The 18,991-nt window shown below is 38.9% G+C and overlaps 2 protein-coding genes across 3 annotated transcripts in view; both read right to left on the minus strand.

Annotated features, from left to right (window-relative positions):
• The window catches only part of LOC143377891 (uncharacterized), a 168,766-nt gene extending 149,828 nt beyond the window's left edge, over nt 1–18,938 (minus strand). The window contains exons 1-3 of one of the 2 annotated variants that reach the window (XM_076829697.1): nt 17,095–18,938; nt 16,701–17,021; nt 12,318–12,415 (exon numbers count right to left, since the gene is read on the minus strand). In XM_076829697.1, coding sequence (XP_076685812.1) covers nt 18,019–18,660 — 642 coding nt within the window. In that variant the 5' untranslated portion in view covers nt 18,661–18,938 and the 3' untranslated portion in view covers nt 12,318–12,415; nt 16,701–17,021; nt 17,095–18,018. Of the gene's footprint in view, nt 1–12,317; nt 12,416–16,700; nt 17,022–17,094 lie in introns of those variants that run through there. The other variant, XM_076829696.1, reaches the window with a different exon arrangement.
• LOC143377876 (uncharacterized) overlaps nt 1–18,991 on the minus strand; it is a 475,856-nt gene that overhangs the window by 139,286 nt on the left and 317,579 nt on the right. The window lies entirely within an intron of this gene.

The raw sequence follows: 18,991 nt of genomic DNA on the forward strand, positions 1-18,991 counted from the left end.
AATAATAATAATAATAATATCCTTCTACTGTACTATATTATTTAAAAGGAACATATCGAACCCGTACCCACCAATTTTGCTGCAATTTTGCAAGTCTGTAGAGTAGTCAAAAATATTCGATACATATTTTTTTAAAAAGGAATTCATTCTCCTCCATAGCTATTAGAACAATTGAGGTCTCGGATACAATAAGCGGACTAGCGCTCGAAATTGGGAAAAATTATTGTCCAAACGCTAAGAAAGATTGGAAAATTAAATTTTGTTAAACTGGATTTTAAAAAATATAGTGTTGTAAAGCTCGTCACGGCACATATTTTTTCTATTTACAGTATTTTTATCGAATTATTAGTATTCGAGACAAAAATTATAAACAAACAAAATTTCTTCGACCAAAATCATTATTTCTTTAAAGATAAACTGCGATAACTTGAGTAAATATTAACGGATCGTTATGAGACTTGAAACATAAAACTTAGAAATCTCTAGCGGAGCCGTAAAATGTATGCACAAAATCCTTATGTTAAAAAATGTAATAATATTTAATTAAAAAGTAATACTGGACATAATCCATGTTTTTCAACGATCACCGTTAAAAAGTATCGAGGCAGTTTTGAGGTACATATAACTTGCAGCGACAACCTTTTCCTTAATATACAAGCAAGATTTTCACCAATTTTCAAACTGATTAATAAATAATTGTAGAAGATATGACGATATATATATATATTTCTCGCACGGCGCCAACTGTCAACGCGAGTGATAAAACTGCTAAATAGCGCATTATACTCAGCTGTTGACTGTTGGCGGCGCGAAGAGATTTATATATATCGTCATATCATCTACAATTATTTATTAATCAGTGTGAAAATTGGTGAAAATCTTCCTTGTATATTAAGGAAAAACTTTGTCGCTGCAAGTTATATGTACCTCAAAATTACCAGGATGGGCAAAAAATTATTTGAAATCAAAATTTAATCTATGACACTCCATTTTTTTTAAGTCGGCGTCAGATTTACACAGTGCAAATGATGAGGTGCCGATATAAAAAAATTAAGTGTCGTAGATTAAATAAGGAACAAAATTACTTTTTACTTTTTAGCGCATTTCATATTTTTTTGAAGTCGGCTTTAATTATGATTTTCCATTTTTTGGAACGATGCGCCAGTATTGTGACTTTTACACGCTGGTGGCGAAAAATCTCTCCGTACAGGGGTATAGCTTCGCGGTCAACCCTGTCTTAGCTGAAAATTTTGAAATTGAGACGGGTACGAGACCAGTCGACATTGTTTGCAAACCTCATTACAGTGATCTGGGGTGTGAGTTGTAACGTTCGGCTGTCCGAGAACAACTGAAGCTAGTAGGTCCTCGAGAGGAGAGCGGCGTCCCCTCGAGTATAGGATAGGTGGGAGTTCGTTATTACAACTAAGGATTAAAATTCACGACTTAAACTTAACAATGACTTTATTTGACAATACTTATTCTAATAACAATTATTTAATATTGCTTACAGTCTACGATTATATATTCTGTTTTTGGGTTTTCTATAGTTTTTTATATTTATGCTAATTAATGCTACTGTGAATATTTATTAAAGTATATGTATATATTGCAGAGTTCGGCCGCTACTGTTTCCGGAGCGAGCTCGTTTCTTTTGACAGAGTTTTTATTTTATGCTCTTCGAGACCTTGCTTTTACCAAGAACATCGGCCGCTACCGTCTCCGGGGCGAGCTCGATGCCTTTGTGAAAGCGAGGTTCTATAACTTCAAAATACAAAGACCAAAAAGGAGCACCAGTAACATTTATACACTGGAGATCCGCCGCTACCGTCTCCGGGGCGAGCTCAATCTCACTGGTTGAAACTTAAGCTGCCTCTAGGTTTAAGTATTCGTCAGTTAAGAGAGCGTATTCGAATCGTAACCTTAAATGCCCTGGAATGCTCGCGCTGCGCATCGTGCGCCTCCTTTTATACCCGAAATTTGATGGCTGGCGCATGCGCAGTGAGTGGCTATTTATTATTTTGCTTTTTACTCGCTTAATACATTATATTTTATCTTGCGCTTTTGTCAGTATTTACATTAAATTATTCCTAACATCTCTATAACATTTGTTTCTTTAGTATTCGTTTGAATCATTAATTAATTATAATTCATGTATAAAATAATTTTGTATGGTAACGTAGGACGATTTCGCGATAATGAAGATCGGTTTACTTTACCGGCGGTCGGTAATTATCGGTTCGGATCCGCGTGGGACGTTACAGAGTGGTAAACCGATCATAAAAGCAGAGCGCGCGGCTCGCTTACCTGGGCCGGGAAATTCCCAATAGCTCTTTGCCACGTTCATTTGAAAGAGACCATCCGAAAATTTTCGAAGCTCGGGGCTCACCGCTGTCCAGCGGACGCTGACAGCTAGGGGTGTGCGCTGCCCTCCTTAGTTAAAACGTCGTATCTAACATTTTTTCATTTTTCAAGATATGTTGAAATATTTGAAGTGCCACATGTCTTTTACCTTTTAGGTAAAGTTAGAAAACCCTGTAATTTATTCATCCTAACAGCTTTTCAGATCGTTTCACTAATTTATAATGCCTATGTATTATCTACTAAATTAGATTGTCCTAAGTTTACATCTGAAATGCAGATAGGACATTTTATTGTAGTATGTACACTGCCATCAGCGCGGCACTGTCAAACAAAACAGTATCTTGTTTTCAAGCAACGTGTTATATTATAATATACAGTTTCATTTAAGAAAGGTTATAAACAGTTACAATGTGAATAAACAGTTACAGTGTGAATACCACTTGCATAATATTATAACAAACAGAAGGTTGCTTAAGTAGTTAACTATTCCAAGATGTCAAGTCTAGCTCGTAGTATTACGTTAACACTCAACCGGCAATTAAGAGAGAGAATTTCACAAGTTAATTATAATACCAAACAAATAAATAATATTATTGACAACATAAACATTGATTCGGATTATGTTCCATCGGATGATTGCGAAGACGATTTGTTCAATAATAGTTGTGATAGTGATGGAATGAATGAAAATATTGAACATGTCATTAAAGAATTATTAATTGAAATAATTAATAAAATTGGCAATGAAGAACAAGAGCTGCAAAAACGGAGTATATATACAAAAAAAGGGCAAATTCGGAAGAGAAAGATATACGAAACATCGGTAGCAGATAGAAAAAAACAAAAATTACAAGCTATTATTAATTCCCATGAAGTGAAAACGACGTGTAAGAATAATTGCAGACTAAAATGTCCTCAAAAGATAAATTCAAACAGGCAAGAATCAATTAATAAAGAATTTTGGAGTCTTTCGAGGACAGAACAACAAATAACAGTTATGGGATGTATGAATAAGATATCAAAAAAGAGATCTACCACTAATAATAGGAATTCCCGTAGAAAATGTTCTTTCATATATAATTTAAAGATGGAGAATGGCGACGACGTTGTTGTATGTAAGACTTTCTTTCTATCTACTCTTGGTTATAATGCTAATAATGACTACATTATTAAATCAATTCAACGTTCAATGAATGAAGGACTGCTATTGCCCAAAGCAGATAAGAGAGAGCATCATCCGAATGTTGCGAAAATTGAAAGAAATGTAATAATAGAACACATTAAATCTTTTAAACCTACAATATCACACTACAGAAGAGAAAACGCTCCTAACAGATTGTACCTACCAAGTGATGTAACCACAGACGAGGTATAGAATAGACCCATCACCTTATGGGACTTCGTGTCGCCACCCAATCTGTGTTACCGACCCATAATTTCAGGACTGAATTTAGCGACCTCTGTTCATGAACAGCGTCCAACTCAGCAACTACTCTGAAATGTGTTGAAATGCTGAAAGGTGTTGCGTACTTGTATACGTGTGACTTGTTTAGAGAGAGAGTTTGACATAAGAGGGTAGGCTTTTGTTACGGTATGCTTTGGCTCAGTTGGTCAACGACTCACGCGGATTTCTCTCCGAAAATCCATTTCGTGGATCAAGACACCATGGCGTTCAGAAATGGCATTTCTTCAAAGCCCGTGCAAGCTATAAATTGCAAGATGACATTGTTTATTAGCACTTTGCGTACCCTTGCGAACCCTTTCACGTATCGTGCGCCGAAAAAAGTATTAAAAATTCACGCTGTTACTGATATTCCCACAAGTTTCTAATGCACTGTTTAATCATTCCAGTGAAGTAATAATAATTGAATTCCGTTTGCCCCTAATATTAGTTTACCGCCAACACTGAAATTTACAGTAAAATCTAATTTTAAAAGTCTCACAGAAAGTTGCATGATGCATGAGTGTCTTAAAAGTTTGTCTAGCCCTGAGAAATTCATCGGTTCAGTGAAGTGTGTGCATGGCATAGTGCATATTATCTCGTGATTTCTCAATTCGCGCATCAATTTCATCGATTACTGGACCATGTGGGAGGCCTTTTAATTTAACGGGATTCCATTCAAATATACCCGTTACTTAGAAGACTTTTTCAGAAACTGAAGGATGTTTAAAAACAGAAAATGATTTTGTAATCGTATGCAACGCGATTGTAGAGTCAGTGCCTGTGCCTGCCAAAAAGTGTTTCATACAGTACCGTGCCTCTACGTGTTAGTGATGTGAATGCGAATTCCCATTAGGTGATAGGTCTATCGTTTTAGCCTATACTTCGCCGATGTTAGTAACTAAGGGCGAGAAACAAGTATCTCACTCATATTTCTCCAAATATTCCTGCAACTATTCACTTACACTAAGTTCAACTAAAACGTATTTATACATTATAAATAATACTACGTGATACGTATAAGCATTAACATTAATGTATCGAACGATTAAACATTGAGAATAAAAGAGAATTCAGTCGGCGCAGAAAATCATTTGCAAATCCAAGGCCAAATGTTACAAATTGCTTGATATCTCGAGTTCTATCGATTATAGTTAATAATAATTTATACTGGGCGGTTAGTGTAAATGTTGTTAACATTATTTGTCACAGCAATAGCCACTGGAATGGATATTTTAGCCGAAAATCCATTTTTGCCGAAGAATTCGCTGGATTTCGCAATTGTAACTAACCGTCGACCTTGTTTTGATCGGGGGACATCATTCCTCGAAGTCTACATAAGGAGCTCACAGATCTTCATGTACTCAGTCGTCGTCAGTCCTCCGGGCTTGAAGGACCTCCGGGAACCCTGGAGCTGCCGAGCCACCTGGATCCACTGGACTTCCTGGGGACCTGGTTCTTCCTCCCCCTCCCCCCGGAGCTGCCGAGCCACTTGGACCATTCGGAACTGCTGAACTTGCTGGGGACCTGGTCAGGATTTCAACCCTGGTTCTTCCGCCAGCCTCTCGCCCCTCTGGCCAGGGTTCGTTTATTTGCTTGGTGCTGATGAAATTTTGGGGTTCGGTAAGTCATTTAAAATTTTATTGTTTTGCGAATGTCAAATCTGATTTCTTCGGTCGTTTTCCATCATCTGTCCTATTTCCATGCATACTTTCGAGAATTTTGCGCGAGTCGTTCTATTTTGTGTATTTCTTCGATGGGTTTGCATGATTTATTTTATTTGATGCATTTCTTCGATGGGTTTAAATAATTTATTTCATTTTCGTGAATTTCTTCGATGGTTTTTCCTGATTTATTTCATCTCGTCGATGTCTTCGATGGTTTTCCCTGATTCATTTCATGTCTTCGATGGTTTTTCCTGATTTATTTTATCTCGTCGATGTCTTCGATGGTTTTCTCTGATTCATTTCATCTCGTCGATGTCTTCGATGGTTTTTTGTGACTTCTGTCACTCTGTCATGCATCTCATCGATGGGTCTACATTCTCTGCTCTTTCCTTCAAGTACTTATCTCTGCGGTGGTTTTGCATGCTCGTGCGTGCTCTGCTGTTGGTCGAAATTATCTCGATCGTCTCCAACTCAATAAGCTTTTCCTTAATTTCTTTCCAGGCTGACCACGCCGTTACTAACATATAGTAGTTGATTGTTTCAGCTTTTCAGGTTCACCGTTACTCGGGGAATGGAGTTAATAACACAATATATTTAAAAAGAAACTAGTGAAAAGTGATAGTGAAAAGTGATCGTGCAAAGTGACAGTGAAAGAAGACATCTAAGGAAGCCTAGGCTAATTTATTATAGTATGAAGTATTTAAGGTCCCATGTAAAATTGCCAAGCAGTCACTAAATCATTAACTTTGTTGTTCGTTTATTGGCTCCTCATCTGTGATGAGGAGGTTACCGCTGCTTCCGTTTGCGGAAGCAAGTGACTGAGCATGGAATCGGTATGGGTGGATCGGTTTCATCCCTTGGTGTTCTTGTCCAAAGGGAAAAGTTTCGGGCGTAGGGGGTGCACCTTTTGGTACACTGCCTGCGTAAGTCACCCGGTTCGATTACCCAATCTCCGTGTTAGACGGCTTGAGTCAGGTCAAGTGTTTGCTCCTGACGAGTCGCATCGGAGCAACAGGAATCGTCTGGGAGGCGCCGAGCGCTTTTCCCTTTCGACTTGGACAGCAGGGTGGTAGGAACTGCGCCGTCCAATACTTGTTTCACGCTTACCCTTCGCCTTTCCCTCTTTCCTGAATTTCTTTTAATCGAGTGATTGCTTGGCAGTTCCCTAGATTCTATATCTAAACCGAAGGGATCGATGGAACTTTGTTTCCATCCATCTCTTTGGTTTAGTAGGCTTCGTGTACAGGGAGATCGATGGAACTTTGATTCCATCTATCTCTCTACGGGTCTCCAAGCGCAGCAACCTCCTCGCGGTGAGACCTGGTAATCGGTGAGAACCGAGCCGATGGCTGCGATTGTCAAATATTCTAGTCGTATATAAGAATTTCTTTAACTTGCAATACTATGGTAGAATGTGTAGCGGACTGTAGGCCGGGAGAAAGTTTTATTTATTTCTTAGGCCTAAAACGGTCGGTTGCTCGAGTGCCTACTGCGGGTGGTCGAGCTCGAGGGCTAGGGCAATAAAATGATGGTTGCCAGAGCCCTGGCGAAGTGTTAAGGACAGCGTGTCCTCTTCCGCAACCTTGGGGCGCGTGGGAAATTTGTTTTCCCCGTCCGGGAATTTTCGGGCGTTCGTTAAAACGCCAAGGAGAAGACACAGAACCTCACGGGACTCCGTACCGAACGCTTCGTGTCCGTTAAATTTCTTATTCTGTATTCACTTTGGTTAATTGTTGAATATACGTTGTTATTGTTATGTATATATGTTGACTCGTTTTTTACATTCACACCCCGGTATCCAAAAATGTAAGAATAAAATATGTAACTTAAAATGTTGTTCGATTATTCCTACCGAACCCCAGAATACGAATATAGTGTTAAGATGGAAGAATAAGTGCAAGTTGGAATATTTCAGCGAGATACTGGAACTGTTGAGTTTTTCACAATTTTTAAAGTCCTCTCTGCTTCAGCATTTTATTGAAATATACAAAGTTACAATTCCTTTGCGAGGTATTCCACGTTACATCATGAAAGCATGTCTTCCACAAATAATGTTGTTGTTTATATAAATTTGTTTTGCGTTAAATAAACCGGAATAGGACAGCAAGGTTAAAAGACGAATGTGATATCGTTTTATTTTCTTCCTCCGTTCTCTTCCGTTGAACGAAATATGTTCATAAGACGATTTTTAAATTGTTACTCTAACAGAAACATTTGTAAATCGCGGGCATTGACTCTCAAAACATAAACTAGTTTTACTCGTGCTTAATTCTAGTTCCTACCACGCGTAGCGTTACAATCTGTTTTGAGACTTCACCGGTAACGTTGCATGCGACACTAAAATGGCAAGGGGGTCCTAGGACCCCTTAAACCGGCGACACAAAAATACATTGCTTGATAGGTCTATTCTATACCTCGTCTGTGATGTAACTGTCACATTAATGTATCGAAATTTTAAAGAAAAATTTCGAAAAATTAATTTTTCTTATGAATTATATCGAAAAGAGGTGTGTAGTATGAATATATCTTTTGCCAAACTGGGAAACGAAGAATGCTTTGAATGCGAAAAGTTTGATATTCATTGCAAAAGTGTTGGCCATACAAAAAGTGAACCAAATTCAGAATGTGAAAATTGTAGGAACTGGGAAAATCATAAACACAAATATGAAGCCGCCAGGACGCAATATTTTAAAGATGCTGCGAATGAAATTTCGATAGATGAACCGAAGCAAATTATAGTATCGGCTGATTTACAAAAAGTTATCATGCTTCCACGGGCTGAAATGTTCAAAGAAGTAATATTCATTCCACGGATTATAGCTTTTAATGAGTCCTTTGTTCCGGTTGGAAAATCAAAGTCTACAAAACCATTGGCGGTCATACGGCACGAAGGTATTGCAGGGAGGAGAAAGGAAGATTAGATATCAACATTTTACTGCTTTTTTAAAAAAAAACAGAGACTATTTCAACATAACTATTTGGCTAGACAATTGTGCAGCTCAGAATAAAAATTGGGCACTATATTGTTTTTTTGATTATATAGTAAATTGTTGCGAGGTTAATGTTAAATGCTTAGAAATTAAATATTTTGAGGCTGGACATACATTCATGTCTGCCGATTACTTCCACCACCAGGTGGAACTTTCTTTAAAAAGAAAACGTAAGGTGTTTGATTTTAATGATTTTAAATGTGCTGTGCAGGAGGCAAATTCTTCCAAAGTAGACGTTTGTGAAATGGACATCAATAATATTTTTGATTGGGAAGACTTCACTTCTCAGCATAAATTAAAAAAAATTTCTCCTAGACCATATCTTCATGATTTTGTATCTGTTCAATTCACAAGAGGGGAAAAAATCTTAAAATATAAAAATGATTTTTCTGCTGAATTTAAGGAGTTAAATTTTCTTAATGCAAAAGCAACGAAAACTAAGTTATCAAAACCAAAAGCCAGAGTTCAATGTAAAGGAATTTCAGCAGAGAGAAAAGAAAATTTAATTACGAAATTGAAGCCAATCGCCTTGCCTTTTGGGAATCATTAAAAGTGTCTAATAATAATGACGATGATGATTATTAACTTTAAGTCGTTCTGGTCATGTCTATGTTTAATTTGTTCGTGCGTTTAAGTTATATGTATATGTTTATGTTGGTATGTTTATTTTTAACTACCTAGTTTATGTCAATGTTATTTTTGTTTAAATTGTACATTTAAAAATATGAATTAAATACGATTTCAAGTGTTCAATATATTAAAATATCCTATCTTACTTTCTTTACTAAGTTAAAATATCCTATTTGAACCATTTAATTAATTGCTACGTTAATAATACATTATATGCCGGTACACCTATGACAACAAATTATATTAGGCTGCTACGAAATAATGACTAAATTTTTTAAATTAAATGACGAAAAACAAGGACGGCACAAAGGAAATGATTAAACTTCAGTTTTCTCGGATGTTTCGAAATGCTAGATAGGACATTTTAACTAATGAGGGCAGTGCGGGTACCCGACGTTTCGGGCTCGGGACGGGCCGGAAACTTTCGGGCGAGATCGGGCGGGATCCCGTTACTTTCGTATTGCTCGAGAACCCGAAGTTTTCGGGATCCCGAGACTCGTTTCGAACTGCAAGTATAGCCGCCATGAGCGGGCAATTTGATTTCAGATCGGCTCAGCAAAACTCGGATGCGATCGGCTCGAAACACTATTATATCGGCTCACAGACTATTTGGTAGCAACGAAAATACATATGTATGTACTTAAATGAATAATAAGATACTAATTATGATTCAACAGGAGACAGAAGGGTAAAATCTTATCACTGGTCTTGATATAAATGATATACATCATTCTTTCCGTCTCGGTCCCCTCTTAATGGCTGGCTTTCGAGCCGATCTCTTCTGACGCGGCTCGGAGGTCATAAACGCTAGATTAGTGGCATAAGGACAACGTCAGCAATAGGCCATTCAGTAATGACTATGCCAATTTCTATCATAGACGTATCACTAATGGATTACTAGTGTTTTTCTGATAAAAATAATACCAAACATGATATAATTCTGATTATTTTTAATGACTGTAATAGAAAGTACTTGGAGGAAAGTAATTGAGGAAAGTAATGAAGAGTACTTGAATTCTACGTGAACTGACACCACGGGCGTCTGTAGACTTTTTTCCACGGGGTGAGGTAACTTTGAAGTGACGGTGGTGAAAATTATAGTAATGAAAAAACGAGTAGCCCGCTTGCTTTTTTCAACTCATTTTGTATTGCCAATTTAATTAAAATTTTAAATCCGAAATTGTCGGATTTAGTATTATTCACTTTCAGAATTTTAGAATTCTAAATTTCGAATTATTCACTTTTTTAGTATAAACTTAATAGAGACAAGTTCTTAAAAATAAGCGATTTTTTTCTCAAAAGTCAAGGGGGCAACTGCCTCTTTTGCACCCCACTCCGGACGCCCATGACTGACACGAAACTGATATGTGTACCCAGATCTTAACGTAAGCGCTACCTACGCTCGTGTATTTACATCGTAGATGTTTTTTTTTATAATTTATAAATAGTTAATTTTCAGTAGTTAATAAGGACAGAGCCAATCAATTTGTAACAACACGTAGGGATTTAGGGGCCTCGGGTCCAAAAGACTACGAATATAAATTTTACAAAAACGTTTAAATTCATTATTTTCAATGACTTTTACGTGTCGTAGGATAGGCACCGTCTATTTAGACACGCGCGAAGTGCAGAAATTTGCGGGAATGTCAGTAGCAGCGTCAATTTTTAATATTTTTCCGTGTACGACATGTGAAAATATTAATTAAATGTTCCACTTCACGAAAAATACTAACAATCAATTTCATCTTGCAATTTATAGCTTGTATAAGCTTTCAAGAAGTGACATATTTCAGCGCCATATAGGCTCCTGATCCCCGAAATAGGTTTTCAGAAAGAAATCCGGCGTGAGTCGTTGACAAACCGAGCCAAAGCATAGCTTAGCAAAAGCTCGCCCTCTATGTTAAACTCTCACTCTAAACAAGTCACACGCATACAAGCACGCACACATATTTAAGTATTTCAACACATTTCAGAGTAGTTCTTGAGTTGGCCGCTGTTCATGAACAGAGGTCGCTAAATTCAGTCCTCAAATTATGGGTCGGTAACACAGATTGGGTGGCGACACGAAGTCCCACAAGGTGATAGATCTATTCTATACCTCGTCTGTGGCAAAACTGAAGCAATAGCTGGATATACGAGCCACCAAAAAAGCATGATGGAGTCAATGTATGCATTTTCGGACGATTGTAGGTTAGGTTATATTCATTTAAGGCATACATTGACATAGGAACTGCTGGAAATTGTATACATTTACTAAATTAACGCTTTTACCGTTACATATACATCACTTGAAATCGCTATCGTATTTATGTCATAGTAATTCAGGCAGTTAGAACAACAACGGACTAACCTACATTTAAAAAAATTTCCTATTGTACATCGATGGTTTACAATTAGTGCACACATATTGTATGTCCACTTTTAGCGTTTTTGAGAAAAACAGGTTCAAACATTCAATGGTACTTTATAATTACATAAATACTTTTTGCATTATTGTAATATAGGTATCACTGAAAGTATGTAATGAGTAGTATAAGTTAGAATCTGCAAAATTATAATAATAACTCGACAATAATGCTTGGAAGTTGGACATGCTATTGTAACCAAGTACAGAGGAGGATATACTATACTGAATGATATTATATAAAAATGAATGAAAGGAATAATACTGGAAATAATCTCACTTCAATATTATATTTATTTTTAAAGTAACAGGAATAAAAAAGTAATTCGCGGTAGATAGAGGAAGACTTTAAATTTTTTTTACTTATTGTCACATTTTTCCAAGACTATTTTCATCCTCTGGCATGGACACACAACATTTGTGCACTCAGCATAATAAATTCAGGGACATACAATAAACAAAAATATCATTTTTGATGAATTTATAAAAAAGATAAAAATGTAATTTTTATGCACCATAAAGAAACAGTCAATCACTATTTCTTGCATATAAAAACTCAAATTTCATAAAAAGTGGACATACAATATGTGTGCACTAAGCCATCGATATGATTAGTAGAGTCTATTGGAATACGTTATTGCTGCTAACTCACTTTTGAAAAAAATGTGGGTTAGTCCGTTGTTGCTCTCACTGCCTCAATTATATGGCAAAATACCAGAGATGAGCATTATAACCGGAGCCAATTTTTATTTGAAACGTGGGGAATTCAATTGTCGGCCATGAATAATTTTCTCGTGTAAACATTGTGTGTCATAATTATTCCAGTTCAGAATTCGTTCATGAAATCCGCTACTGAAAATGCGCAGGCTGGATGCGCGTGATTATTATGTGGTCGGTTCCTCGAAGTGACAGAAAATATAACCTATATGCTATACCCAATTTCTTACAGATACTGTTGGAGCGTAATAATAATGTTTTGAAAGGATGCTAAAAAGTTCACAAATGTTTCGTAAAAGAACGAAATAGCCACTAAACATTTGTTGTCATATAGCATTTATTTAGGTTATATTTTCTGTTACTTCGAGGAGCCGACCATATAATAATCACGCGCATCCAGCCTGCGCATTTTCACTAGCCCAATTCAACATTCGATGCAATTTTGTATATATAATGTTTGTTGATAACTGCTTTCTGCAGAGGACGTGTAATAAGTGTATTTTCATGTTCTGTTTCGGTGCTTTGCTAGTAAAAAATGTCTAACCTAACAAATTTCATTTTCTGGGGACATTCCCTCATCTATTTTCCCTTTTTACTTAGAATTCCTTACTGCTAACGTAGAATATTGTAGCATAAGCACATTTTAAGTAATTAAAATGTACTATGAATTTTCTACGTTAGCAGTACCAGCCGACTTTCCGTTTAAATGTTTATAAGTACAACGGAACAGCTGAGAATTTCTTTCCTTATTCAGAATAGAATACAAAAATAGCAAACAGCTCCCTCTCGCGTTCACCGGGTAATCGTCGATCTATCGGTATTACCATTTCTGTGCAGAAAAAAATGCTGTAATACCGACCTGCCGAATCGGCCAGGTCACGTGACGTATCTACCCCCTTAAGGAAAACAACACACAACTGGCATTCCGTTCAATATGAATCCCAACGAATTTCGGGTGGCGGAATTGAAGGGTGCTCTTCAAACTTTGGGTGCCTCCACCACGGGAGCCAAGGCGGAGCTAATTGCTCGTCTGCACGAGTTGGACCCAACGGGAGGCTGGATGGCAGCCTTAACGGAAGGAAGCACTTCTAACCAGGGAACCGGAAGTGGCACCGAACAAAATCACTTCTTTGGGGATACCCAATCTGATACAGATGTCACGACAGATGCAGGAGGCGGAGGCCAAAGAGCCCTTCCATCCCCACCATCGACGTCCAGTGGGCAGGACTCTAATGTCCTCACCAGACTCTTCGAACACTTGACATTGGAGAACAGGAAAAGAGATGAGATCTACGGATGTTCGAGCAAATTGCTGGGCAGGCCATGCCACGGCCGGGACCCACAGACGCCTTGAATTATCACATAATGCCAGATCTGTCCAGAACTATCCAGGACTTTGACGGAGAAGGCGGAGGCATCGAGGCCAGGGAGTGGCTGAAGAAGTTGAAGGGGATGCAGACCCTTCACCGATGGCCAGATAATTTTGCCCGGGAGACAGCGCGGTCCCACCTAAAGAAGGGGGCGTACCATTGGTATTCCACGAGATCAGAGGAAGCGCAAACATGGCGGAAGTTCCAGGCATTATTCGAAAACACATTCTTTGTACAGGAAAGCATGACCGAATGTTGGAAGAAGATGACTGGCCGTACACAACAACGTGACGAATCCATGACATCGTACTATCATGAGAAGGTCAAACTGTGTCAAAAGATGAGGCTGGACTTTCAGGACATCCGTGAACAGGTGGTGGTGGGACTATGGTCCAAAGACATGTGCGCGTCAGTTTCGGCACGAGACCAGCAAGACAAAGACGACCTTCTCCACGATTTATTAAACCAGGAGCGGCTGTTCCGGCATCGCTCAGACCGGATCAAGCTTAACAAAGAAAGCGATGGCCCACGACAGAAAACGGCACCAAATAACCAGGCTCACCGCGAAGAGCTGAAGACTGGATGAGGGAACGAGAGGCACCCTGCGACAGAGCCCGCTTCCACCAGTAGTGCTTCGCCTAAGTGGGGTGTTAAATGTTACAACTGTAACCAAATGGGGCATTTATCACGGGATTGTTCAAAACCTATGAGGAGTAGGGGTGCTGGCTTTAACTCTGAGCAAACAGGGCACACGTCAAGGAGTTACTCCTCCAGTGCGGCAGGGACCCCACAATCAGGAGCGTCAGCAACATCCACGGCGGAGGGCACCACCACACTCGTCGACGATACAGACCCCGACGACCAAGGAGGCGACATCGAGGACCAGGGACGAAGGAGCGCATCGTCCCTACTCCTGGAACCAACCCAGGACTATTGTGTTTTCGTCGCAGAAGAATCGCAACGCGAGTATTATACCGAAGCATTAGTAGATTCGGGAAGTAAGATTAGTTTCATAACTGAAAGCACATTTTACAGTTATTTTAGTCAATACCGTTTAAGCAAGAATAATGTTTAGAACTCCTATGGAGGGATTAATCAGTCACCCTTACGGATTATCGGGTATGTTAACGCGAAAGTCAGAATCCATTTGTTACCTGAAAGAATTTTTGAGGTGGAGTTCGCGGTAGTTCCTAATACAACAGTAACTTACTCAGCTGTCTTAGGACGAGACTTTCTCAAAAAGCCCGGGTTGAAAGTAGAACTGGGAACGAATTTAAAAATGTACTTCGACGATTCGGAAAACGAAATTTTGAGCATATAATTAATAGAAGACGACGACAAGTTAGCCAATGTCCGTCCCAATTTAGGGGAAGACATACCCTTAGAGACACGCGGCACTCTTCTTGAGTTATTAGAAACGCACGTCACAAACGATAGAGTACCGGAGAAAATTGATTATAAAATGAAGCTCAACTTAACGAGTAAAACACCGTTTTATCATTCACCCCGACGATTGTCGTGGGCGGAGCAAAAAGCTGTCACCGAAATTATTTGTGACTTGTGCAAACGCGGCATTATACGTCCCAGTAATTCTGACTATAGTAGCCGAATTGTCCTTACGACAAAAAAGAACGGTAAAAAACGGCTATGCATCGAATTTCGGATTTTGAACAAACAAACCGTCAAGGATCGGTACCCCTTACCGATCATTGAAGATCATGTAGAACGATTAAACGGGAAGTCGTGGTTCACTACACTCGATCTCAAAGACGGTTTTTACAACGTAGAAATGGACGAAGACACAATAAAGTATACTTCGTTCGTTACCCCGGATGAGCAATATGAGTATTTAAAAATGCCATTTGGTCAGGCCAATGCGCCAGCGGTTTTTCAAAGATATGTCAATCTAGTATTCAGAGAATTACTCGAAGCTGATAAAATATTGCTTTACTTAGACGACATTTTAATCCCCACCGTAACACTTGAAGAAAACTTGTTGATATTAGAAGAGGTACTAGACATACTAAACCGGTTTAGATTAGAGTTAAGGATCGACATATGCTTATTTTTTAGACGAGAAGTGGAATACTTAGGTTACTTAATAAGCGAACAAGGGATTAAACTAAACAGAGCCAACACCGATGCTAGTGCAAATTTCCCCGTTCCAAGAACCACTAAGCAAGTACAACGTTTTCTGGGCCTAGCGAGTTACTTTCGCAAGTTTGTCCAAAACTTTGCGATGATCGCGCGGCCTTTGTATCAGCTGGTTCGTGCAGACAGCTATTTCAAATTTGGTGAGAGGGAACTCGAATCATTCGAGACTTTAAAAACTAAACTAGTCGACACACCGGTATTGGCCCTGTACTCTCCGCACGCGTACACGGAACTACATACCGACGCAAGCTCTTACGGCTATGGTGCCATACTTCTACAAAAACAAAACGATAACCGCTTGCATCCAATATTGTATTTTAGCCGCCGGACCACTGATACGGAAAGTCGGTATCATAGTTACGAACTAGAACTAATGGCGATAGTCTACGCGCTGGAAAGATTCCGTATCTACCTCCAAGGGATTCCGTGTACCATAGTCACCGATTGTAACTCGATTAAGGGGGTAGACACGTCACGTGACCTGGCCGATTTGGCAGGTCGGTATTACAGCAGGTTTTTTGTGCACAGAAATGGTAATACCCATAGACACGCGGCTGCCTGTGCACGCGAGAGGGAGCTGTTTGCTATTTCCATATTTTATTTTGAATGTGGAAAGAAATTGTCAGCAGTTCCGTTGAACTTGTAAAAATTTAAACAGAAAGTCTGCTGGTACTGCAAACGTAGAAAATTCATTGTACATTTACTTGAAATGTGCTTATGCTAGAATATTTTACGATGGCAGTAAGGAATTATAAGTGAAAAGGAAAAATACACGAGGGCATGTCCCCAGAAAATGAAGTTTGTTAGGATAGACATTTTTTAATTAGCAAAATACTGAAACAGAACATGAAATACACATCCTATGCAGAAAGCAGTTATGAACAAACATATATAAAATTGTGTTTGGCGTTGAATCCAACGCGTGATTATTATGTGGTCCCTCCTCGAAGTGACAGGAAATATAACCTATGTATATGCTATATGACAATAAATGTTTAGCGGCTATTTCGTTCTATTACGCTACTTTTGTGAACTTTTCATCATCCTTTCGAAACATTATCATTACGCCACAACAGTATCTTTAGGAAATCGGGTAAAGCATATAGGTTATATTTTCTGTCACTTCAAGGACAGAAACTATGCTCCACCAGCTGACAGAAAATCTGCTGCAGCACCTTTTCTCTAGCCCGATCGGCGTCATGGAAGGGGTACCTCTTCCACCCTGCATTTGTGGTAGTTGCAACGATATTCCTCAGCCCAGTGTACATATGTACACCCTGGTTTGATCTGCAAAAAGAAATAAATTTAATAAAAATAATTTTTGTATTTATACCACTTGAATGTAAAAACTGATACTCACATTTACTGAAGAAACCCTTATTATTGTGTCCTATTTCTCATAAATATTTTCGTGGAATGGCACTGACCCTTTTCGATTCCAGTTAGTTGTCATAGAACCTGTGATAAAAAGTTAGAACGAGTTGTAATCTGAATGCAGTAAAAATGTATATGTATGTATGTTATTTACTTATCTTTATGCTTGCGGAGAAGACAGCCTTCCTTTCCTCGCTTCATACAGCATGATTTTCAATGTTGATATTGGTTGGTGGAAATATCTAAAACAAATTCATATATGAGAGAAACATTCATGATGATTTCCAATTAATCCAATTATTTGCATAACAAAAGTATATGTCATACTTACGCTTTTATACATGTCATTTCCACTTGATATGAAAGAATAGCTATAGGTATTTATTATTAGAAGAGTGTGAAAAGGCCCACCACCACCCCCGTTATAGACGGTTCTATTCACTCTCCATATGTATCTTCTACATACTTTCTTCCTTACATTTTGGAACATTACTTATTCGACAGCTCTTCATATTCGCGGGATGCACTCGCCGGTGCAATAGTCACTTTGAATTGCAATTGCTTATTTCACAGCTCTTCATATGCGCTGGATGCACTCGCCGGTGCATTAGTGACTTTGGATTGCAATTGCTTATTTCACAGCTCTTCATATGCGCTGGATGCACTCGCCGGTGCAATAGTCACTTTGAATTGCAATTGCTTATTTCACAGCTCTTCATATGCGCTGGATGCACTCGCCGGTGCAATAGTCACTTTGAATTGCAATTGCTTATTTCACAGCTCTTCATATGCGCTGGATGCACTCGCCGGTGCTATCGCGATGTTTTCATCCATCGTTTTATGTACTTTCTTGTGTACTCGTAGCTGCTCCTCCTTTTTGTGTGTACGGAGGTTCTCTAATCGGCTGTTGTCAATTGTATCTGCTATCTATAATTTCTGGCAACATGCAGTCCTCATAAAACTTGCTCAGTTTGTCTTCCATCTCTGTTGCCCAGAATCGATCATCTCTCGTTACTGTTGTAACCTTCATTCCTTTCGGCGTCCATAAACAAAAATAGGCCCGTTGCCTTTTCGTTATGTGCAATTGTCCTTGCACTTGATAATAGTAATGATGATTTTGATTCATTTCATTACCCTTGAAAATACGCCGTATATTACCAAGTTGCTTTATTGCTTCAGCAGGTGTTAAATCCTTGGCCGATTCAGGACACTTTACTTCGACGATTTTATCATGGTCCACGAGGCCGTCAGGAGTTGCATCTAAGTGAGGCACAGTGTCATCGATGAAGAGGCCACATGGTAGAATATGGATTCCTAATTCTTCTTCCATTTGTCTCAAGGCGTTTGCCTCGTTTTCCCTTCCGTATTGGAGAGCAGACAAATTTGGAAGTTGCGGGTACATTATACTCTTCACAGTATTTGCCCGTGGTGTAGTGTTTCGTAATCGGCATACCTTGCCGAAATTGGATGCAGTTAGTATTTTTTTTCTATAACTAATCCACTTTTCACTATTCGCCTGATTGCGAGTTTCCTCTTCGATCTCGCATCGCATTCTTTACCAGTCATGGAGTACAGCCGCGTGCCTTTTACATTCGGAAGAGTATACTGTCTCTTCCATATCTGGTTTTTCTGCGTTAGGGCCGTAATCCTGGTCGCACGATTGTTTTTTATTTCGGAAGGAGGATGCTTTCGCTTCTTTTTTATATTCCCTTGCTTTTTCTGCTGCACGCTTCCGACGTCCTTCCAGCTTTCTTACCATAGTTGACGGCTCTTTATCCATTGCCGTACTCAATCTGCTAAACGCCTCTTTTGTATTATATTGGACGACTGCAGCGGAGACTCTGCCCTGATACGAGCCCTCTCGTCCAAAGTTTATCCTTTTG

Source organism: Andrena cerasifolii, chromosome 16 (assembly GCF_050908995.1).
Source record: "Andrena cerasifolii isolate SP2316 chromosome 16, iyAndCera1_principal, whole genome shotgun sequence".
Lineage (NCBI taxonomy): Eukaryota > Metazoa > Arthropoda > Insecta > Hymenoptera > Andrenidae > Andrena > Andrena cerasifolii.